The sequence below is a fragment of the Schistocerca serialis genome, chromosome 3, assembly GCF_023864345.2.
Source record: "Schistocerca serialis cubense isolate TAMUIC-IGC-003099 chromosome 3, iqSchSeri2.2, whole genome shotgun sequence".
NCBI classification, from domain to species: domain Eukaryota; kingdom Metazoa; phylum Arthropoda; class Insecta; order Orthoptera; family Acrididae; genus Schistocerca; species Schistocerca serialis.
The window spans coordinates 740,436,407-740,455,290 of record NC_064640.1 but is presented as its reverse complement, the minus strand read 5'-3'; the positions used below and the strand labels follow the sequence as shown (position 1 = coordinate 740,455,290).

The 18,884-nt window shown below is 38.7% G+C and overlaps 1 protein-coding gene across 1 annotated transcript in view; it reads right to left on the bottom strand.

Annotated features, from left to right (window-relative positions):
* The window catches only part of LOC126470596 (uncharacterized), a 66,470-nt gene that overhangs the window by 6,255 nt on the left and 41,331 nt on the right, over positions 1-18,884 (bottom strand). The window contains exon 4 of the mRNA XM_050098548.1: positions 17,604-17,825. Coding sequence (XP_049954505.1) covers positions 17,678-17,825 — 148 coding nt within the window. The 3' untranslated portion in view covers positions 17,604-17,677. The remainder of the gene's footprint in view (positions 1-17,603; positions 17,826-18,884) is intronic.

Here is an 18,884-nt window from a genome sequence, read left to right as displayed (position 1 = left end):
CATACAGGTCCTGGTCACTCACCACTAGGCAGATTACCGCCAGCCACACACCGAGTTACATCTGCCACCGCTACAAGTTGATTCCCTGCAAGAATGGTTCACACTCTGCGAGTGCATGATGCAGTTGGCCAGGATCACAGATGACTGTGACAAGTTTTTGGTGCTATTGAACCTCCTCCCTACCAACACCAATCTTACCTGTGATGTCCTACTGTATGCACCAACCACTGGCAGATATGAGACAGCGAAGATGCTCATACTGCAATGCCTATCGTATTCACCTGAACAACAACTCCATCGCTGAGAATTAATACTACCCTAGGTCCACTGGTCCAACACCAGCCCCATGACCTTGTCCCTCACAAACTAAAGGTGGCCGAGGCCATGATCAAGGAACTGTTACATGAGGGCACCATTAGGCCATCACACAGTGTGTGCGCCTCACTGACTACAATGACAATGGAAAAAGATAAAATGTGGTGCATGTGCAGAGACTACAGACATTTGAACGTGCACACCATCACTGATAGTTAGCCCATTCCCAATATTCAGGAATTCTTCCGGCAACTGGCTAGTGCAACCATACTTAGCGTGATCGACTCTAAAAGAGATAGTTGGCAGATCCCAATGGCCATGAAGGACATCACAAAGACTGCAATAATTACTCCCTTTGGCCTATTTGTTCCTCTTTATGCACTTCAGACTAAAGAACGTAGCCCAGACTGGCCAGTGGTTCATTGACGGGTTGTTTTTTTACCATGCTCTTTTGCTATTGTTATTTGGATGATGTACATATATTCTTAGAAACAACTCAAGGTCATGAGAAACACCTGCAAGTAGTATTCAACAAACTAGCAGAGCGGGCTGTTGTTGTCAATGAGGACAAATGCCAACTCTGGCAAAAATGTGTTACATTCATAGGCCAGCTCGTCAACACTTCGAGCATCCATCCCACCCCAGAAAACAGAGATGAAGTATAGACCTACCATCAAGAATGGACTATCAAAAGTTCCACCTTTTCTTAGGGGTAATTAATTTTTAATACAACAACTCCCCCATGCCACAGAGACACTCGTCCTGCTCACAGAGTCACTCTGTGGCAAGAACACATCAGGCAAACATAAGCTCACTTGTATTCCTGATTTGCAAGGAACTTTCGAGAACATCAAAACAGAGCTGGCTCAGATTACCCCTCTGGCACTTTCATCCATGGACACTCATATGGTTATGATAGCCGACACCAACGACCGAGCGATTGGGGCAGTGCTACAATAGGAAGTCCCCAGTGCAACCCAACACCTATGGCTTTTCTTGTGGAAACTTACTGACTCCCAGAATATGTGGTCAACTTTTGACTGTGAGCTTTTGACGATATACAAAGTGATTCAATACTTCCCACATGACATTGAGGGCTGTCAGCTTACTATCTACACAGACGCTGTTAAATACCTGCCACCCAATACATCCTCTTGACAATTCTGCCACCTGAACTTGATTTCAAAATATACCAATATACTCCAGACTTACACTATGTATGAGGGAGCAGACAACATGCTGGCTGACTTCGTCTCATGACTCGCTGCCACATCGGCACACCATTACTTTGACCAACTATTGGAGGCACAAGCAACTGACACCAACTTTCAAAACCTGCTATCTGGACACACAACAGGCCTCCAGCTCAAGAAGTGCACCATTGCAGGCACAACAAAACTAGTTTGCTGCAACGTATCCCATGGTAGACAATGACCTGTCATCCCACAGAACTTCAGGAAGACAGTTTTCGACCTCCTCTACAACTTGTCTCACCCCGGAGTATGCCCGACACTAAAACCGATAACAGATAGTTTCTTTTGGACTAACATTAACTGGGACAGCACTGCATGGACGAGAGCCTGCAACCAATGCCAATGGGCCAAGACAGAATGTCATGCATAGCCACCCTTCGGGAAATTCTCCAGCCTGAAGGGCTGTTTGTTACATGTCCACATAGACCCGGTGGGGCCCCTCCCACATTCAGACAGATACAAGTACATGTTCCATAGACAGGACAACTTGATGGGTGGAGGCCACACTCTGACTGATAACTCAGTTGACACCGTCGCCCAAGCTTTCATCACATTATGGACTGCACACTTTGGCTGCCCAGAGTCCCTGACAACAGACCAGGGCCAGCAGTTTTAGTTGACACTGTTCTCTGAGCTCTGCCACCTCTGTGGGTGCCACCAGTTACACACAATGGCCTCCCATCCTCAGTCCAATGAACTTGTGGAACAGTGGCACTGCACTCATACACGGAGGCTCTCCCCTGGTTGCTGCTGGGCATACGAGCTGCCTACAAAGATGATCTGGGTGCCCCGCTTGCAGAGGTGCTCTATGGGGAACCAATCACCCTCCCAACAGAGTTTGTACCACAAACCACCGACCCTGTGGATGTCAACCAAGTAAAACATGTCAGGAACCACATCCACCACATCCACATCCCATCGCCATCCCACCACAACAAACCAACCATCTTTGAGCACAAGTAACTCCAATCATGTACACATGTCATGCTCAGGTGCAAATTAAACAATAGACAGTCAGGCTATAGCATGGTCTTGAGGTCATTAGAGCACTGCACGCCCCTTCCACCTACGATTGACTCAGCAGGTCTGAAATCTACTCTTTCTTTGGACGGCTACCTGCTCTTGTCGGCCCCAGAGAATTTTATAATACTGGATGGCGCACTAACAGCCACCAACACCTCAATGGACATCGCCACTGTGCCAATGGCACCACTGCTTGACATCACAGGCCAGCCACACTTTACAGGCACCCAGGTACCTGGCAGACTACAATATGTTGGCATTACCCATCACCAGCAGGACAACACATAATGATGTACACTAGTCACCATGCTGCACTCTGGTGATTTGAGGGGGGGGGGGGGGGGTCCTCTGGGGGGATTTAGAAGCACTCTATCCCCCAATAACATCGCTGCCCTACCACAGCAAGAACAACTGTATCTTTGCCAGATGAGTTTTCTGTAGTACATGTTCTATGTTAAACGCATTGTGTATACGTTGCAAGAATAAAAGTACTCATATTAAGTACTAAGAGTGCGAGTGATCACATCATTGTAATTACAACGACTGCTCCCCATTACATACACAGTTATTAAAAAACCAGTTATCAATGACAGTATGAAACTTACGAATAGCCTTAGGAGATAGAAATTGTTTTTAATGACAAGGTTGGAACAAAATCAGAGGCAAGACAAAGGAGCAGTAGGCAGGAATGTTAGTAGTGCTTGCTGTCCATTCCGAAGTTTCAGTCACAGAGGATTATCAGGGGGAACTATTAGTATAGTTTGTTTTGACAACTAACCAAGCTTTTTGAAGAAAAACTAGAAAAATGCAACAGGGATCTGAATAACATTTTGGGAGGGGGCGGGGTAGAACTGAGGCATTAAAAAGCAAACCAAATGAAGATTTGATTGGTAGGATTTAAACAATAAAAAGTGATAGGGGTGGTAAAATCACTGCTAAAAATGACAAGTTAAAGGAATTGAGGAATGAAATTTGGAGACTGGCATTCAAGTGCCTGAAACAATAGGGAATCTTAATAAATATAAATTAGTTGCACACTCAGGGGACAAATGAATCAATGTACAGATTGATTCTCTTATACGTGAAGTGACTGAAATTAAAACAAAATTGTCCTGATAAAGTTGAGAAATTTGGAAAACTTTTGAAATAATGCACAATGTGATGAAACAAGAAGGCTAGGTATTAAGATCAGAAATGGATCAAAATGACAATAATCTTGAATGTAAAATTAATAACTTGAAAAGTAGGTAGTTAATGATAAAGTTGTTGCACTAGAGAAAGTTGTAATGTAATTCCATGTGTTTGTAAAGTAGTTTATATTCTTAGAAAACTATCTAAATTGGAGGAAAATTTTGTAACTAGAAGTTTCAGTAGTAACAGTAGTGGGATGAGCACCAATGTGCCAATTAAAAGTTTTAGAGGAAATAATAACCTTAACATAGTTGACTTTTCTCAACATTTTTGTCATAATTTTGATAGTTGTTTGACTGATTTGCTTAAGATAAAGTTTGTAAAAGAGTCTTTGGATGAGGAAGCACTCTCTTGGACTAACCAATATATTCATGCAGAAATGACATATTGTGCTTTTGAAAACAGCTTTCTGAATAAATTGTCAGAAACTGAACATGCTTGTATCAAAAGTTAATTCATAAATGGACCAATTAGTGAGAAGTGAATGGCAACATGAAAGATTTTTGAGAGAAGCACCTGAGAAAATTAAAAATCCTAGATCAATCATTTGATGAGCTTACACAAAAAGGTGTATGAAAGAGCAGATTACCAAGGAACGTGCAACAGGGTTTAGTTTATGGGGCAGACGATTCTGTTTTGGTTTCTGACATATGTAGATAAACTGGATAGGGGATTAGAGAGAAATTATGTACATAGTCTTTATCAGAATTTCCATAGTGTGACTCAGCGCAAGAGTGGGTAATTACAGAAGGAAACGGGGAAGAAATTATCTGTATAATTATGAGGGAAGACATCAGAAAAGTGATCCACATTCGAATGACAGAAATATTAATGAGAAAGAATACAAGAAAATTTAAACAGATCATTGGAAGGAAACGCCAAACCATTTAACTACAGTAGATATGAAAATAGGGGTAATGATGAGGTACAAGAGGGATCCCCCAACTGAGATCTAGTCACTTTGGTGTGGGGAAAAATAGAAGAAATCAGGCTAATTATCACAAAAGAATTATGAGAGAAGGATAAACTTTGAACCATACAAGCAACAAGATACAGACAGGAATAGATATCCCATGAATAGATTAAGTTTCGATAGGAAATTTTGGGAAACAATGGGCATTGGTATATGTGGGGAAAATCAGGACTAGGTTACACAGAAGAGTGCAGTGGTATCCCATTACAAACTGACTTCAGAGTCATACAGAGCAACAGAAATTGGAGATGTCACCAGCACAAGTCACTGGGTCATAAACCTTTGATGGAGCAATATGGAGGAGGAGATGAGGCAGGAGATGCTGTATGCACGTCCACACCTGAGTGCAGACCATGAACAAGCTCCTAAGCAGTCAGTTCATCAGTGCATCTGATGATCGCAATGTGGTTGCTCACTGAAATACTGTGCTCACTGGACACTGATGTCTGGCCATTCACCTGTAAACTACATAAGATAAAGTTGAAGATCCACAAGAAATGGACTATCTGCAACATTCTATGTCATCCTGTACCACTGGTCATAGGAAAGCAGCATCTTGAGTAGGGATTTGCTGTCCTTTGTGTGGACTGCTAAAACACCACAACACAAACATTTGTGTCTGGAGTGGTGCTGTACCAGGTAGTTTTGACTGCTGATGAAAACTGTCAAATTCTGTTCAGTGATGAATCGTGCTTCTGCATTACCCTAGATGACCATTGTCAGCAAGTATGGTGGCTACCTGAGAAATAAGCCAATTCTTCCCATTTCTTAGAGAGGCACAGTGGTGTTCCTCCTGGTGTGTGACATGTGTGGTACATATGCAGTTGGAGTGATATTGCACCCCTAATATGTCTAGATATCACTCTGACAGGTGACATGTACATAAGCATCCTGTCTGACCACCTGCATCCATTCATGACCATTGTGCATTCTTACAGACTTGGTCAATTCCAGCAGAACAATGCAGCACACCACATAAGAAGAATTGCTACAGAGTGTCTCCAGGAACATTCTTCTGATTTCAAACACTTGCACTGATCACTAAACTCCCCAGACATGAACAGTCTTGAGAGTATCTGGGATGCCTCGCAATGTGCTGTCCAGAGGAGATCTCCACCCCTTAGTCCCCTTAGAGATTTATGGGCAGCCCAACAGTATTCATGTTGTCAGTTCCTTCCATCACTACTTCAGACATTGGTCGAGTCCAGGCCACATTGCGTTGTGGCACTTGTGCATTCTCGCTGGTGCCATACATGATATTAGGCAGGTGTACCAGTTTCTTTGACTCTGCAGTGTTTAATCAGTGTGTGTGTTACTACTTTTCTATATATTACTGAGCAAGTTGGCGCACTACATAGCACACTGGACTCCCATTCAGGACGATGATGGTTAAAACCAATGTCCGACCATCCAGATTTAGATTTTCCATTATTTCCATAAATTACTCCAGACAAGTGCTGGGATGATTCCTTTGAAATGGCACAGCCAATTTCCTTCCCATCCTGAATGCAAGCCAAGCTTGTGCTCTGTCTGTAGAAAAGGAGAAAGATTGGGTTTAAGCTAGTCTACAGATTAGCTTGAAAGTAAGATATCTGCATAAGTTTGTAGCTCTCAAATAGGTCCCTTAAAATTCTGTTCCATGGCAAATCAGTCGTGACATTAGTACATAAATTAACAAATAAAATTATTTTTATATCTTCCTTATGGAATGAGCTTTGCACAGTGTCAATTGAAGAGTAATAAAGGTATTTTTCTCTTCTAGTATAACAGCTATGAACATCGTACTCACCTCAAATCCTGATTGAATTTTTATGATGAAGTTCATAGGCTAATAGACATATTGTGAAACAGTTAATATGAAAAATTCCTTGAAAAGGTATTTACAAGGTGTTCTTGGTAAACATGACATATTATAGAGTCGGATATTGATAACTTGTTGTGAATCAACTGAAACAGTGATTATATGAAAGGGTTTCAGTCAATAAACTTAAATTTGTACATCATACTTTTCCGCTAGTGACCACTAGTTCTTGCCTGAACTCAATCCTCTAGTCATCATCCATGAGTGGCATTTTAGCCTTCACTTGAAATATGCTGTAGTTATACTGTTCACAACAGTTAATAAATGTAAATGAGTTGTTCTCAATATTTCCAATAAACTTAAAATATTTGGCTAACTGAGGAATGGTGCTAGTGGATCAAGCTTAGCTAGGGTATATGGCATGCCACAAGAATGGATATTAAAAAGAATGTAACACTATTACAAAACTTGCCAAGTGACTTGGCAGTGAAGATGGAATCTTACACAGAAAAATGATGAAAATGGCAGAAAATCAGAATTTAGACACTGCAGTGTACACTTGGTTCACGCAGGTACAGTCCATAAGTGGCCCTTTGAGTTATGAAAAAGTGCTTCACTGAATAAGAAACTTGGGGATAATACTGACTTTAAAGTGACTACTGGCTGGCTTGTTGCTTGTTGTTGTGGTCTTCAGTCCAAAGACTGGCTGGATGCAGATCTCCATGCTACTCTATCCTGTTCTTCCCTCTTCATCTCTGAGTAAATACTGCAACCTACATCCTTCTGAATTTGCTTAGTGTATTCGTCTCTCATTCTCCCTCTATGATTTACTTCCCTTCAATACTAAATTGGTGATCCCTTGATGCCTCAGAAAGTGCCCTACCAATTGACAACTGATCCATTCTTCTAGTCACATTGTACCACAAATTGCTCTTCACCCCACTTCTATTCAGTACATCCTCATTAGTTACATGATCTACCTATCTAAACTTAAGCATTTTTCTGTAGCACCACATTTCAAGAGCTGCTATTTCCTTTGTGCCCATGTTTCACTTCCATACATGGCTACACTCTGTACAAATACTTTCAGAAAAGAATTCCTGAAACTTAAATCTATACTTGATGTTAACAAATATCTCTTCTTCAGAAATGCTTTCCTTGCCATCACCAGCCGACATTTTATATCCTCTCTATTTCGAACATCATCAGTTATTTTGTTGCCCAAATAGCAAAACTCATCTACTTCTTTAAGTGTCTCACTTCCCAGTCTAATTACCTCAGCATCACCTGATTTAATTTTACTGCATTCTATTATCCTCATTTTGTTTTTGTTGGTGTTCATCTTATATCCTCCTTTGAAGACACTATCCATTCTGTTCAACTTCTCTACCAACTCCTTTTCTGTCTCTGATAGAATTATAATGTCTTCATCAAACCTCAAGGGTTTTATTTCTGCTTCATGGATTTTAATTCCTATTCCTAATTTTTCTTTTGTTTCCTTTACTACTTGCTCAGTACAAAGATTGAACATCAGGGATAGTGTACAACACTGTCTCCCCTGCTTCTCAACCACTGCTTCCCATTTGTGCCACTCAAATCTTGTACTGGTTTTTTCTTCCTGTATTTTATCCCTGTCACCTTCAGAATTTGAAAGAGAGTATTCGAATCAACATTGTCAAAAGCTTCCTCTAAGTCTACAAATCATATAAATAAGATAGGCTGTAGAGTCACTATTGCCTCAAGTAGTCCTACATTTCTTTGGAATCCAAACTGATCTTCCCTTAGGTCAGCTTATACTAGCTTTTGCATTTCTTTATAAAGAAATCGAGTTATTATTTTGAAACTGTGCCTCATTAAACTGATAGTTCATATTATAACTTCAAGTTGAACAAATATATTTCAAAGACAATGCAACACATGAAAGTCACAGATCAAGTAAACAGAGTAAGATGTGTGTCACTTTAACAGTCAAATCATAACTGAGTCCAAGTCTCGCGGCTGCTGGCTGGGTGGCCGCTTAGGTGGCGCTGCTGCTGCATGGCTGGCAGACAGCGCCACATGAAGAGGACGCACGTAACTGCACAACGGCACTTTGAAAGATTGGCGAGTCACCACAGTTCACTAATTTTCACACCGGTCAGCACCTTCTTTCTTAGGAATTGGAGTTATTACATTCTTCTTGAAGTCTGAGGGTGTATTTCCTGTCTCATACATCTTGCTCACCAGATGGAAGAGTTTCGTGCATGGCTGGCTCTCCCAACGTTATCAGTAGTTCTAATGGAATGTTGTCTACTTCCAGGAACTTGTTTCAACTTAGGACTTTCAGTGCTCTGTCAGATTTTTTATGCAGTAACATACTGCCCATCTCATCTTCGTCTACATCCTCTTCCATTGACATAATATTGCCCTTAAGTGCATGGCACTTGTACAGACTCTCTATATAAACCTTCAAACTTCCTGCTTTCCCTTCTTTGCATAGAACTGGTTTTCCATCTGAGCACTTGATATTCATACAGGTGGTTCTCTTTTCTCCAAAGGTCTCTTTAATTTTCCTATAGGCAGCAACTTTATTACTCCCAGTGATATATGCCTCTACATCCTCACATTTGTCGTCCAGCCATTCCTGTTAGCCATTTTGCACTTCCTGTTGATCTCATTTTTGAGACGTTTCTGTTCCTTTTCACCTCCTTCATTCACAGCATCTTAATATTTTCTCCTGCCATCAGTTAAATTCAATATCTCTTGTGTTACCCAAGGATTTCTACTAGTCATCATCTTTTTACGTACTTCATCCTGTGCTGCTTTCACTATTTCAATTCTCAAAGCTACCCATTATTCTTCTGGCTGGATTATGCACTTTATATCTAGGCATTGAATTGGGGAATTGGACACTCAAGGTGAAGAACTGTTTGCTGACACTGAATCAGAAGATTGTTCCAAAGAGACTTTAAATAAATTTATCACCAAGTGCTATAACAAAAAAATATCTACAACATAGATGAAATTTCTTTGTATTGGAAGAAAATGCCAACAGAATCACTAGTTTCCTAGAAAGAAGTGTCAGTTCCTGGTTATAAGGCAAGAAAACCTTGCATCATTGCTATGGTGTGCAGAAATGTTACCAGAACACATAGGCTACCCTTTCTGTTCATAGGGAAACCCAAACTTGACACTGTTTTATGGGAGTAAAAAATAGTTGGTCACCTACAAGAATCAAAAGAATGCAAGGACAGATGCAAGCATTTTTACAGAATAATACCACCCTGTATTTATTTCTGAAGTATAAAAGCAATGGCATGCAATTGGTAATTCTGAAAATGTTTTTTTGTCCCCAAGTCATCCCTCAAAATGTTCAATGCAAAGACAAAATGGAAAGTCTAAAGTTATTTTCTTGCCTCAGAACATTACTCCAGTCCTCTGGCATTAACTTGTAGGATGCTGTGCACACAGTAGTAGACGTTCAGACTGCTGTTGAGGACACTACTCTAGCAAAACATTGGAACAAACTCCTTCCATCAGATGAGCACCTCACTGGAACTGTAGAACCACCAACCATACATCAGTATTGCAACAGCATGGGCTGGTTAAAGGATCTTCAAGATTTGGAGATTATGAACAGAAAAACATTCAAGACTGGTTCAAATGGGATACCAATGCTCCTGGTTATCGATTACTGACAGATGATGAGGTCATTGGTAACGTCATCTGTGACCTAGATGCTTGCAGTGACAAAATAGAGGCTAGTGATGACTGTACCATTAAAGAACTACACAGTGAGGAAGTTTTTCACTGCCTTGCAAACTTGAAGAGTGTGACGTCGTGCAGCTGTTGTGTTTAAGATGTGCGTGAGATTTAGTGACAATAAAAGCATGTCTCAGGTCTGGAGAAAATATTAATTTAGAACTCCTTTTCATAGATGGTAGGGATGCCTTAATAGAAAATGAGTAATTTATGTAAGCTAGGTACAGTATTTGTAATACATACAAAAAACATGCACTTTTGGAATTAAGACACAAATCTGTTTCTTCATTTCATAATCCTCCAACGATAGTGGTACTTTTTTTTCTAGAAAAGGATTAGTTATGTAAAAAATCTGTTATCTGAACACCCCCAGCCCCAAATTGTTTTGGATAATTGATGCTCTACTTCACTCACTACTTGCTTTTATGCAATAATACTACCCTTATAAATGATCGTTTAAAACAGAAAATTATGTCATAAATATGAAGAATATGTTACGATTTTTGTCTGTTTCTTTCAAACATTCATAATTATGTGAATGACAATGGTTCCTAAACTTGTTGTTTGAGCTACTCAGTTATACATTTCTTCCACTTCAAGGTTTTCATCATTACATTCACCCAAAAATTAGAAAAATTCTGTACTATTTACTAACTGCCATTCAGAGATTAAAATGCATATGCCTACACCTTCCTTGGAAATACTCTAATTTTTCCTGTCTTATGACAAAAATAACCTAGACAGTATTCATCTATATAGATCTAAAAATGGATGCAAAATACCCAATTTTTTAGTGTTTCTTCTTTGTATTCTTCATTATTACTGGCTAAAGTGCAAACCTCAAAACAGAAGCAAGAAATGCTTGTAATGCATACACACCATCAAAACTACTGTATATGATTTAGGGACCTTGCCAGACATGCAAATGGAAGATATGAACATGTCAATCTGTGTGACATTGCCTACATCCAGCAAGTGAGCCTCGAGCCACCAGTACAATAGGCTGGTCAAATAAACTTCTGTAAATTGCAAATATAAGTCCAACCAGTGGCTAGATTGCTCTCAGTTGCTATAATCCAACTTTTCCTAAGCAAGTGAACTATGGCCACCACTGATGTTTATGTGGACAAATTTACAACTGTGTTGTATAGTGCTTTGACAGCTGAGCGATTGGTTTCCAGCCCCTCTAGTCACAGGTGGAACTTTGCTTCATGTTATAATTTCAATACACATGCATCATAAAGAAGTAATGCTTGGATTTATATCATATTCAAACAGAAACTATTGCACTTTCATTTCTATCAGGAACTAAGGTTTATATTAATTATCACCAAGTATTATTGTTTGATTTCATGGACTAATAGACAATTGAAACCTATTGTTACAGAAAGTTTATTTGTGTTTAACAAACTGTGATGACACTATATTTGAGCTTACAGTATGTGACCCACGAGAATTTCATAGTTCAGTTAAATTTCTGTGACTGCCTTTCTTCATAACCAGGATAAATAAGTAACAATATGCAGCCAGTATTTCAGCAATATGCCTTGGGTGAGGTGGTATTTTCATTCAATTTTTGTTTTGTAATCCTACTTATTTCTTGAAATTTAATTTTTGAGCCTTACATATATTATCTGTGCTAATAAAATAACTGCAAGTATCATTATAACCTTCTTCATCTCTTTCACAGTCTAACTGTGAATCACAGTGATATTATTCTCCACTTTCTAGTGCTTCTTCCTCACTGGGTAATTAATGTAATATACAAGGTGTTTCTCATCACCATTTAAAAATTTCCAAAGTGATGTACATGATGCTGAGTGAATTAATTTAAGACACATGGGATTGCAGATGTCACAAAATATCCCAAAAGTGGGTGACAAATGTTCAACAGATGATGTCACCACCTGGAGTACTTCATTGTAGATGCACCAGTTGAACCTATCAGTTTGTTGCACCTGCTCATCTCAACCCTACTCAAGTATTCCCGTCAGTGTGGTTCTGGGCTCCCATGCATGACTTCAGTGCACGGGGCTCAGAGTTTGAGTCTTGTGTCTGGCGAGCAGTATTTTTTCATTCCATTAAACAATTATGTGTTTACATTGAAGTAAGGTTTATTATTTAATTTACTGGTCTTGCAGTCACCACTCATTAATACAAAGTACAATACAACAAAAACATACAATATTCCATCACAAGTAAATGGGTATAAGCTTCCACACTGCATTGCTACCAGTAAATGATTTATGTTTTCTTTACTACATAATTTTTGTAAACAGATAAAAGGAGGAAAAAGGAAAGAAGCACAAATTAAAAACAGCTTTTACTTGGTTACAGAAAGGACCATAAATTTGCAAATTCAACATTTACAACAGACCACATTCACAAAAGATGTCTGAAATTTGCACTGTTTGCTTTAGTGCAAGTACTACATCACTCAATAATCTCTTCATGCCATAGGCCAACTGCTGCATGTGCAATGAGGTATGCCATCTGGTGATGTCAGATGTTCAGTATTTATCATTCCTTTTTGGGGTATTTCCTGACTTTTGTAACTCCATGTGCCTTATATTAAATTACTTGTCTCATGATCATCTATGGCACTTTTGGCGCTTTTAAATGCTGATAAGATTCACCCTATATTCAGTGTAGTTTTCAGATACTATTCTTATAAACATATAAAAACATGCTGATCATAACACTTTGATCATAACCAACAAAAGGAATCACAATTTGAACTGAGTAGCACTTCTGGTAAAATAATTATAACTTGAAATTAAATTATTTATGTGATCAATCTCATGGGATTGATCACATCAGAGTATTGTAGTATACCATGTAATAGCATGGATGAAAGAGAATATGACTTACTCTGTTCAGTGTTTAGGGCAATATTGAGTACATCAAAGGTGCAAATGTCAAGTACTGTTGGATGGCAAAAAGTGGAATACTTCAAACTCCCTGATTCAAAATTTAATTACCACAGGTTCAGAATTAGAGAACCTTAAGAAATGTTATTATAAAGCACATCTAGGATGTGATGCAAGGCATACTGCCACCCATCAGCAAACATCTCTCTTCCAGATCCACAAAACCAAAATCTCAGGACTGGAATCAATTGTCAAAAGTACTTCTGAACTAATTTATCGCAAGTATGATTGGTAGCTGGGAGAAACTATTTTGTCTGCTGAACTTTTGTTGTTGTTTAAGATAGTTTCCAGGTTTCTACTTATTTTTAAATTGGTAGTTTTTCAAAATACATGGAGTCGGCTCTGTTCAGTTTCTGGAGTCGACTCGGTTCAGTTTCATACATTTTGTGATTAATGGTTTATCTTGTTCTGTGAACCTTCAAATACTCTTTTCAAGTTATGCACATTAATTTTTTGAGGTTTTTTTATACACTAGTATAGTAATAGCATGTCAGATGACAAATATTTTTGTCTACTGTGGAAGTGATTTTAGAAACTCACAGTAACAACTTATGTATTCCAGTTGGGGATTCCTCTGATGTATCGGCATCTGTATGTATTGCAGTAGCAACTCCCAGTGAGCTACTACTACTAGCATATAATGGAAGACCAATGTAGTGCTCAACATCCTGTGGTGTTGGGAGAGGCCATTGTAGCAACTCTTCCTCAGATCTCCGCAGGATGCTAAGAGGTGGCAGTGGTGAAGGCTGTTGGGCACTGCTTACTTCTACCTACTTGTCTCTGTATCATACAAAGCAGATCAAGTTCAGAGGGCTGCAGATTTGTTTGAAAGGAAGAAGGGAATGAAATAGAGGTTAGTGTCTAATGTTTAGTTGAAGGTGAAATCACTAGGTGCAGGACTCTAGCTTATGGTGGATGAATGACAAGGATGGAGAGGCTGGATGTGGTCTCATTAAAAGACTCAACCAAATATTTTTGTTGCATGATCAATAGAAATTATGGAGAACCTACATTGTGATGGAGAGGCAAAAATTGAAACCACTTGTTCCATGTGTGAATCTAATACCCCATGTGCATGCTCTCCTTTAGTCCTGTATGAAATTTGACAGACTGCCCAAGGATCTCTGAGTATTTACAAACATACTGGCCCTTATCAATCATGGGCCAGAGAACTAAGAACCACAGGTATGCTGGAGAGAGGACACAGCTATTGCCACAGCAAATGTAGCAGCTGGTATTCCATGCAATCAGGGAGTCATCCGGCCATTGCCATGAAAGATAAGCACAACATGGGAAAGATGCAGTATAACAACAAACCCCATCAAAGCCAAACTGTGTGACACAATGGCATAGTACACACCATCATGGAGGTTGTCCAGACAGCAGGTGAAAAACAAACTAGGATTACCTCAATTCAGGAAAATTTGTTATCCACAGAATGAGCTACCATTGGTAACACTTTGTTGATAATAATGGTTACAACTAAAAATAGTGAGCAAATTTAAAGGAGAGGAAGAGTGGGCCAGTGTATGATTAAGTGAGACAATATGGAGGTAGCACATGTTAATTCTTTCACAAGATGAAATGGTTAGTTGTAAGGAATAAAATGATTTTGTCAACATTTTATAAAATTTTAATGTATAAGACAGGCACAGGGTCTAAATATTTTAACATTCTCAAAAGAGACAATGACAGAAAAAAAACCATGGTAAGGCTCTACACATCAAGTGGCACAGTTGGTCTAACAAATGTGCCTGGGTGAATAGCTGAGCATTTGGTGAATGGCTGTCTAGCAATAGTGAAAGTGCAATGAAGCAGTCTGGTAGTAGCAGGGGCTCACAGTGGCACTGGCATAGATGTAAAGTATGGTGCAGTAAGGTATTGAGGGGTTAATGCAAGCAAACACACTTCACCTACAATAATTACTGTTCTGCTGGAAGCCTTAACAGCAGCATTATTTGTGAATTTCCTGTTGCATACATTTCAGGAGAAACACTGCTTTGACCTTTGTTCTGTTGTATTATACTGCATTTCTTGTATTGTATAACATCTGAGTTGGCCAAGGACAGTTACAGAATACAGACATGAAGATAAGTATAGTCATATACACGGTGCTTATATTTAAACTTTCCCTAGTTGAGAGATCCCCCACGAAAACCTAGTGAGCGTACAACAATGAAACTTAGTGGAAACATTTGTAAGGATTTGTGGAAGATGAATAATTTGTAAATCATTTAAAGAAAGACATTTAATTTCCACATTATAGAGTAACATCTGTTAATTACACACCATTTTTATGTTCCAGGTTACAAACGTTTCTCAATACTATGACTATTTGCTACCAATACAGCCTGGAACTGTGTTAGGGATACCAATTCATAATTGTTCGTATTACTTTTCAAACGGTGGACCATGAAATGTTCAGCTGTTGTGACACAGCCTGTGAAGTGATTGAAGATTGCACATTGCATCCACAATTCTCAGCCATATAACAGTAACTTCTTCAACAATCTGGACCACAATTGTCCATCAGCCTCTCCCAGGAGCAATTTCCAAAACACCAGTTAATACAAACTTCCTAATAACATTCTTCAAGAAAGAGGTCCTTACCATATTCCTTTAATGTGTCCATATTCATGAAGAATATGCTGCTTATTTTGATAAAACAGCTTTATGAGTGAAGCCTTGCTCACCTAGTCCAAGCTCATGTTGACAGGCTGCTACTGTAGTGCAAACTGATGCTTGTGTTTCAATCCTGCTTCACCATACCAGTACCAACACCTAACAACAAGTCATTACACTAGCACTACTAACAATGCAAATCCTGCAGCACAGAGCCTGAACATCATACTTATAAAGCTGGGTACCTCTACACTAAATAGTTTTCCTTCTACACTGGCTTGTCATCCTCAGCCCACAGGCATCACTGAATGCAGATATGAAAGAGCATGAGGTCAGCACCCTGCTCTCCTGGCCACTGTCAGTTTTCATGACCAAAAAAGCTGCTTCTCAACAAAATATCTCCTCAATTGACCTCAAAAGGGCTGAGTGCACCCCACTTGCCAACAGATGGTCACCAGTTCAAGTGTTAACCAATGCTTACAGCATTTCACTTCAGTGATCTGACTGGAACTGATGTTACCACTGCAGCACGGCCACTGATAGATAATTATACACAAAAATAATTAATTAAATGATTAATAATTTCTTGTAATTTATCCTAAATTTTAATATGGCATCAGGCATAGATAAAAGGGGATTCACATTGCATAAGGAGAATAGTGTACACGTAATTTTCTACATTTGTATCAAGCAATATTTTCTATCAGGCAAAATCTCATTTTTTTAATTGATTCATCTGTGGTTTCTTGGTAAATACTGTATATCATATTAACTAAATGAAAGACTCTTTTAGTCTTGCTTCAAAAACTTCATTCTTACTGTATGACATAGGTTTCAGGAAAATAGGTTTATAACCTGAAACCTAGGTCATACAGTAATACTGAAGTTTGTGAAACAAGGTTAAAAAAGTGTTTCACTTAGTTAATGCAAAATCACATTAGTTCTTGATGTAATCAAAAACAGTGAAAGTATTCCTAGCTAAACTGTAAAACATTGTGTGGTTTTCAGAGTAACAGCTTGTTGTTATGCCTATCTATAAGTAGTCAAACTTCACTCAAAATTGCCAGTTTGCAGTTAGATAGCTCACAAGTAAGAACTCAAGAACTTTAACAATTAATAGCTTTTGGATGATTTCTGGAACCTAAAGTAATTAACATTTCACTCAACCTGTACTGTGACAAGCAAGAGTGAAGAATCTTATTTACATCAAAACTAGTCACAGTTGCACATGGTGCTTCCCATTATAGACTTGCTTAAAAGAACCATCAAAGTGTAATCTTTTGCTAGTGAATTACTACAGAAGAATGCTAAGTGCACGTTTTGGCGTGTGTAAATGTGAAATGTTCTTTGTCTGCAATATAACTTCACTAACATAATTATAGAGCAGATGTGGTTCAATAAGCTAGCAAATTTCTGTAATTGACAAATTGGTCACTGTTTCTATACCAAACTTAATGAAGAGCAAGTGAGTGTGTTAGTTCAATGTAAACAAGGGTGTTGTGTACATCTTTGAGTAAGAACCTTCTTGCACTCATTTATACTTTTCAGCTTTGTGCCAATCAAAAGGGATGCTACTGAAGAGAGACTATGAGAACCAGGTTAATACTGGTACAGCTACAGTAGATGGTACACCTTCCATATGAGTTCCTTAAAGAATCATGTACTGAAGTTCATAAACATCTTAACTACTTATATTAGCTCAGATAATTATTTACATAACTAAAATTAGGAAAGTGCACATAATTGCTGTATACCTGTTCACCTGTAATTAACTTGAAAACACCAATACATCAGAAAAAGTAACTCAATATGTGTTTATATTTAGACATTAATGAGGATAAACTTTCTCTCCTTCTGATTGCTTCTCGGCATATTCAGTTGGTGCCCTGCCTGGCATTGTGTGATTAAAGGTGGATGCAGATACTGTTTCAGCCATAGCTGACACAGACACTCCCATTATCCTCTGTTCTGAAAACCTAGAACCATGAATAAGCATGAGACAATCTGGGCAACAGTGTGTGAAGGAGATTGTTTTCTTAGCCTTTATGTTGCTTATTCATTTATATTCTACACCAGTTAAAAATATAAAGATCCTTGGATACCTGTTTCTACATATGTCAAATATAAAAAATGGTATTTTGTGTAGGAGGGATAATACGAGTTCAGGTTAATGGCAACTCTTAGCCTCATCTTTCATAAACAACAGAAATTTTACAAAAATCATCAAAGTATGTCAGTGCTTCCCTCATGCAATGACAAACACTTACATGTTTCAAAACACAATTGGCAGTACTAACATTATTATGGAGAGGATAGTAAAACAACTTACACTCTTCCTCTTTGTTTTTTACACGGTGTTTCACAGAAGGAGGAAGCAGTCAATACAATTGCTGCTTCTCCTACAGGAGACCTATTCACTTGCTTTCCTCTTTGTTATGAATGCCCAGAACCACTGAATAGCCTTAGATAACATCGTGAAATGTCTGCACTGCAAATTGTCACTCTTTGTACATTAATAGACAATGGTACTATGAAAAGACAGGGCTTTCAAATGATGTGTGTGTGTGTGTGTGTGTGTGTGTGTGTTTGTGTGTGTTGTTCTGGGATTCTTCAAGGCTAGCCAGACTTTGGTAAATCTTTTTGCACTTTGTGGACGGCAATGTCATCACAAGTAAAGCCTAATTGCCACAAACATCCTTTTCTCACTGATAAACATTAATTGTGAAGTTTTTTTCAGATTTAGTACTGTTAATTGAATCCACAAAATGGCACAAATTAGTGTAGTGAGCCCCAGAATAGTTTTCAGATGACACTATTTTGAAGAGAGCATGTCCAGGTGAGGGGTAATCAATAAGATTTTCATGTTATTACCACTACTTTCTGTAAGTTGTTTTCTGAGTCATCTATTACACATTGTGGTGCTCTTTGGTTTTTCCCTTGATCCACAACAAATTTGAAAGCGTGCTGAAGAATGAGTAAGCTGTTGGCCTTGTGTGTTTCCTTGATCTATAATCATGTGGAAGCTTATAGACTTT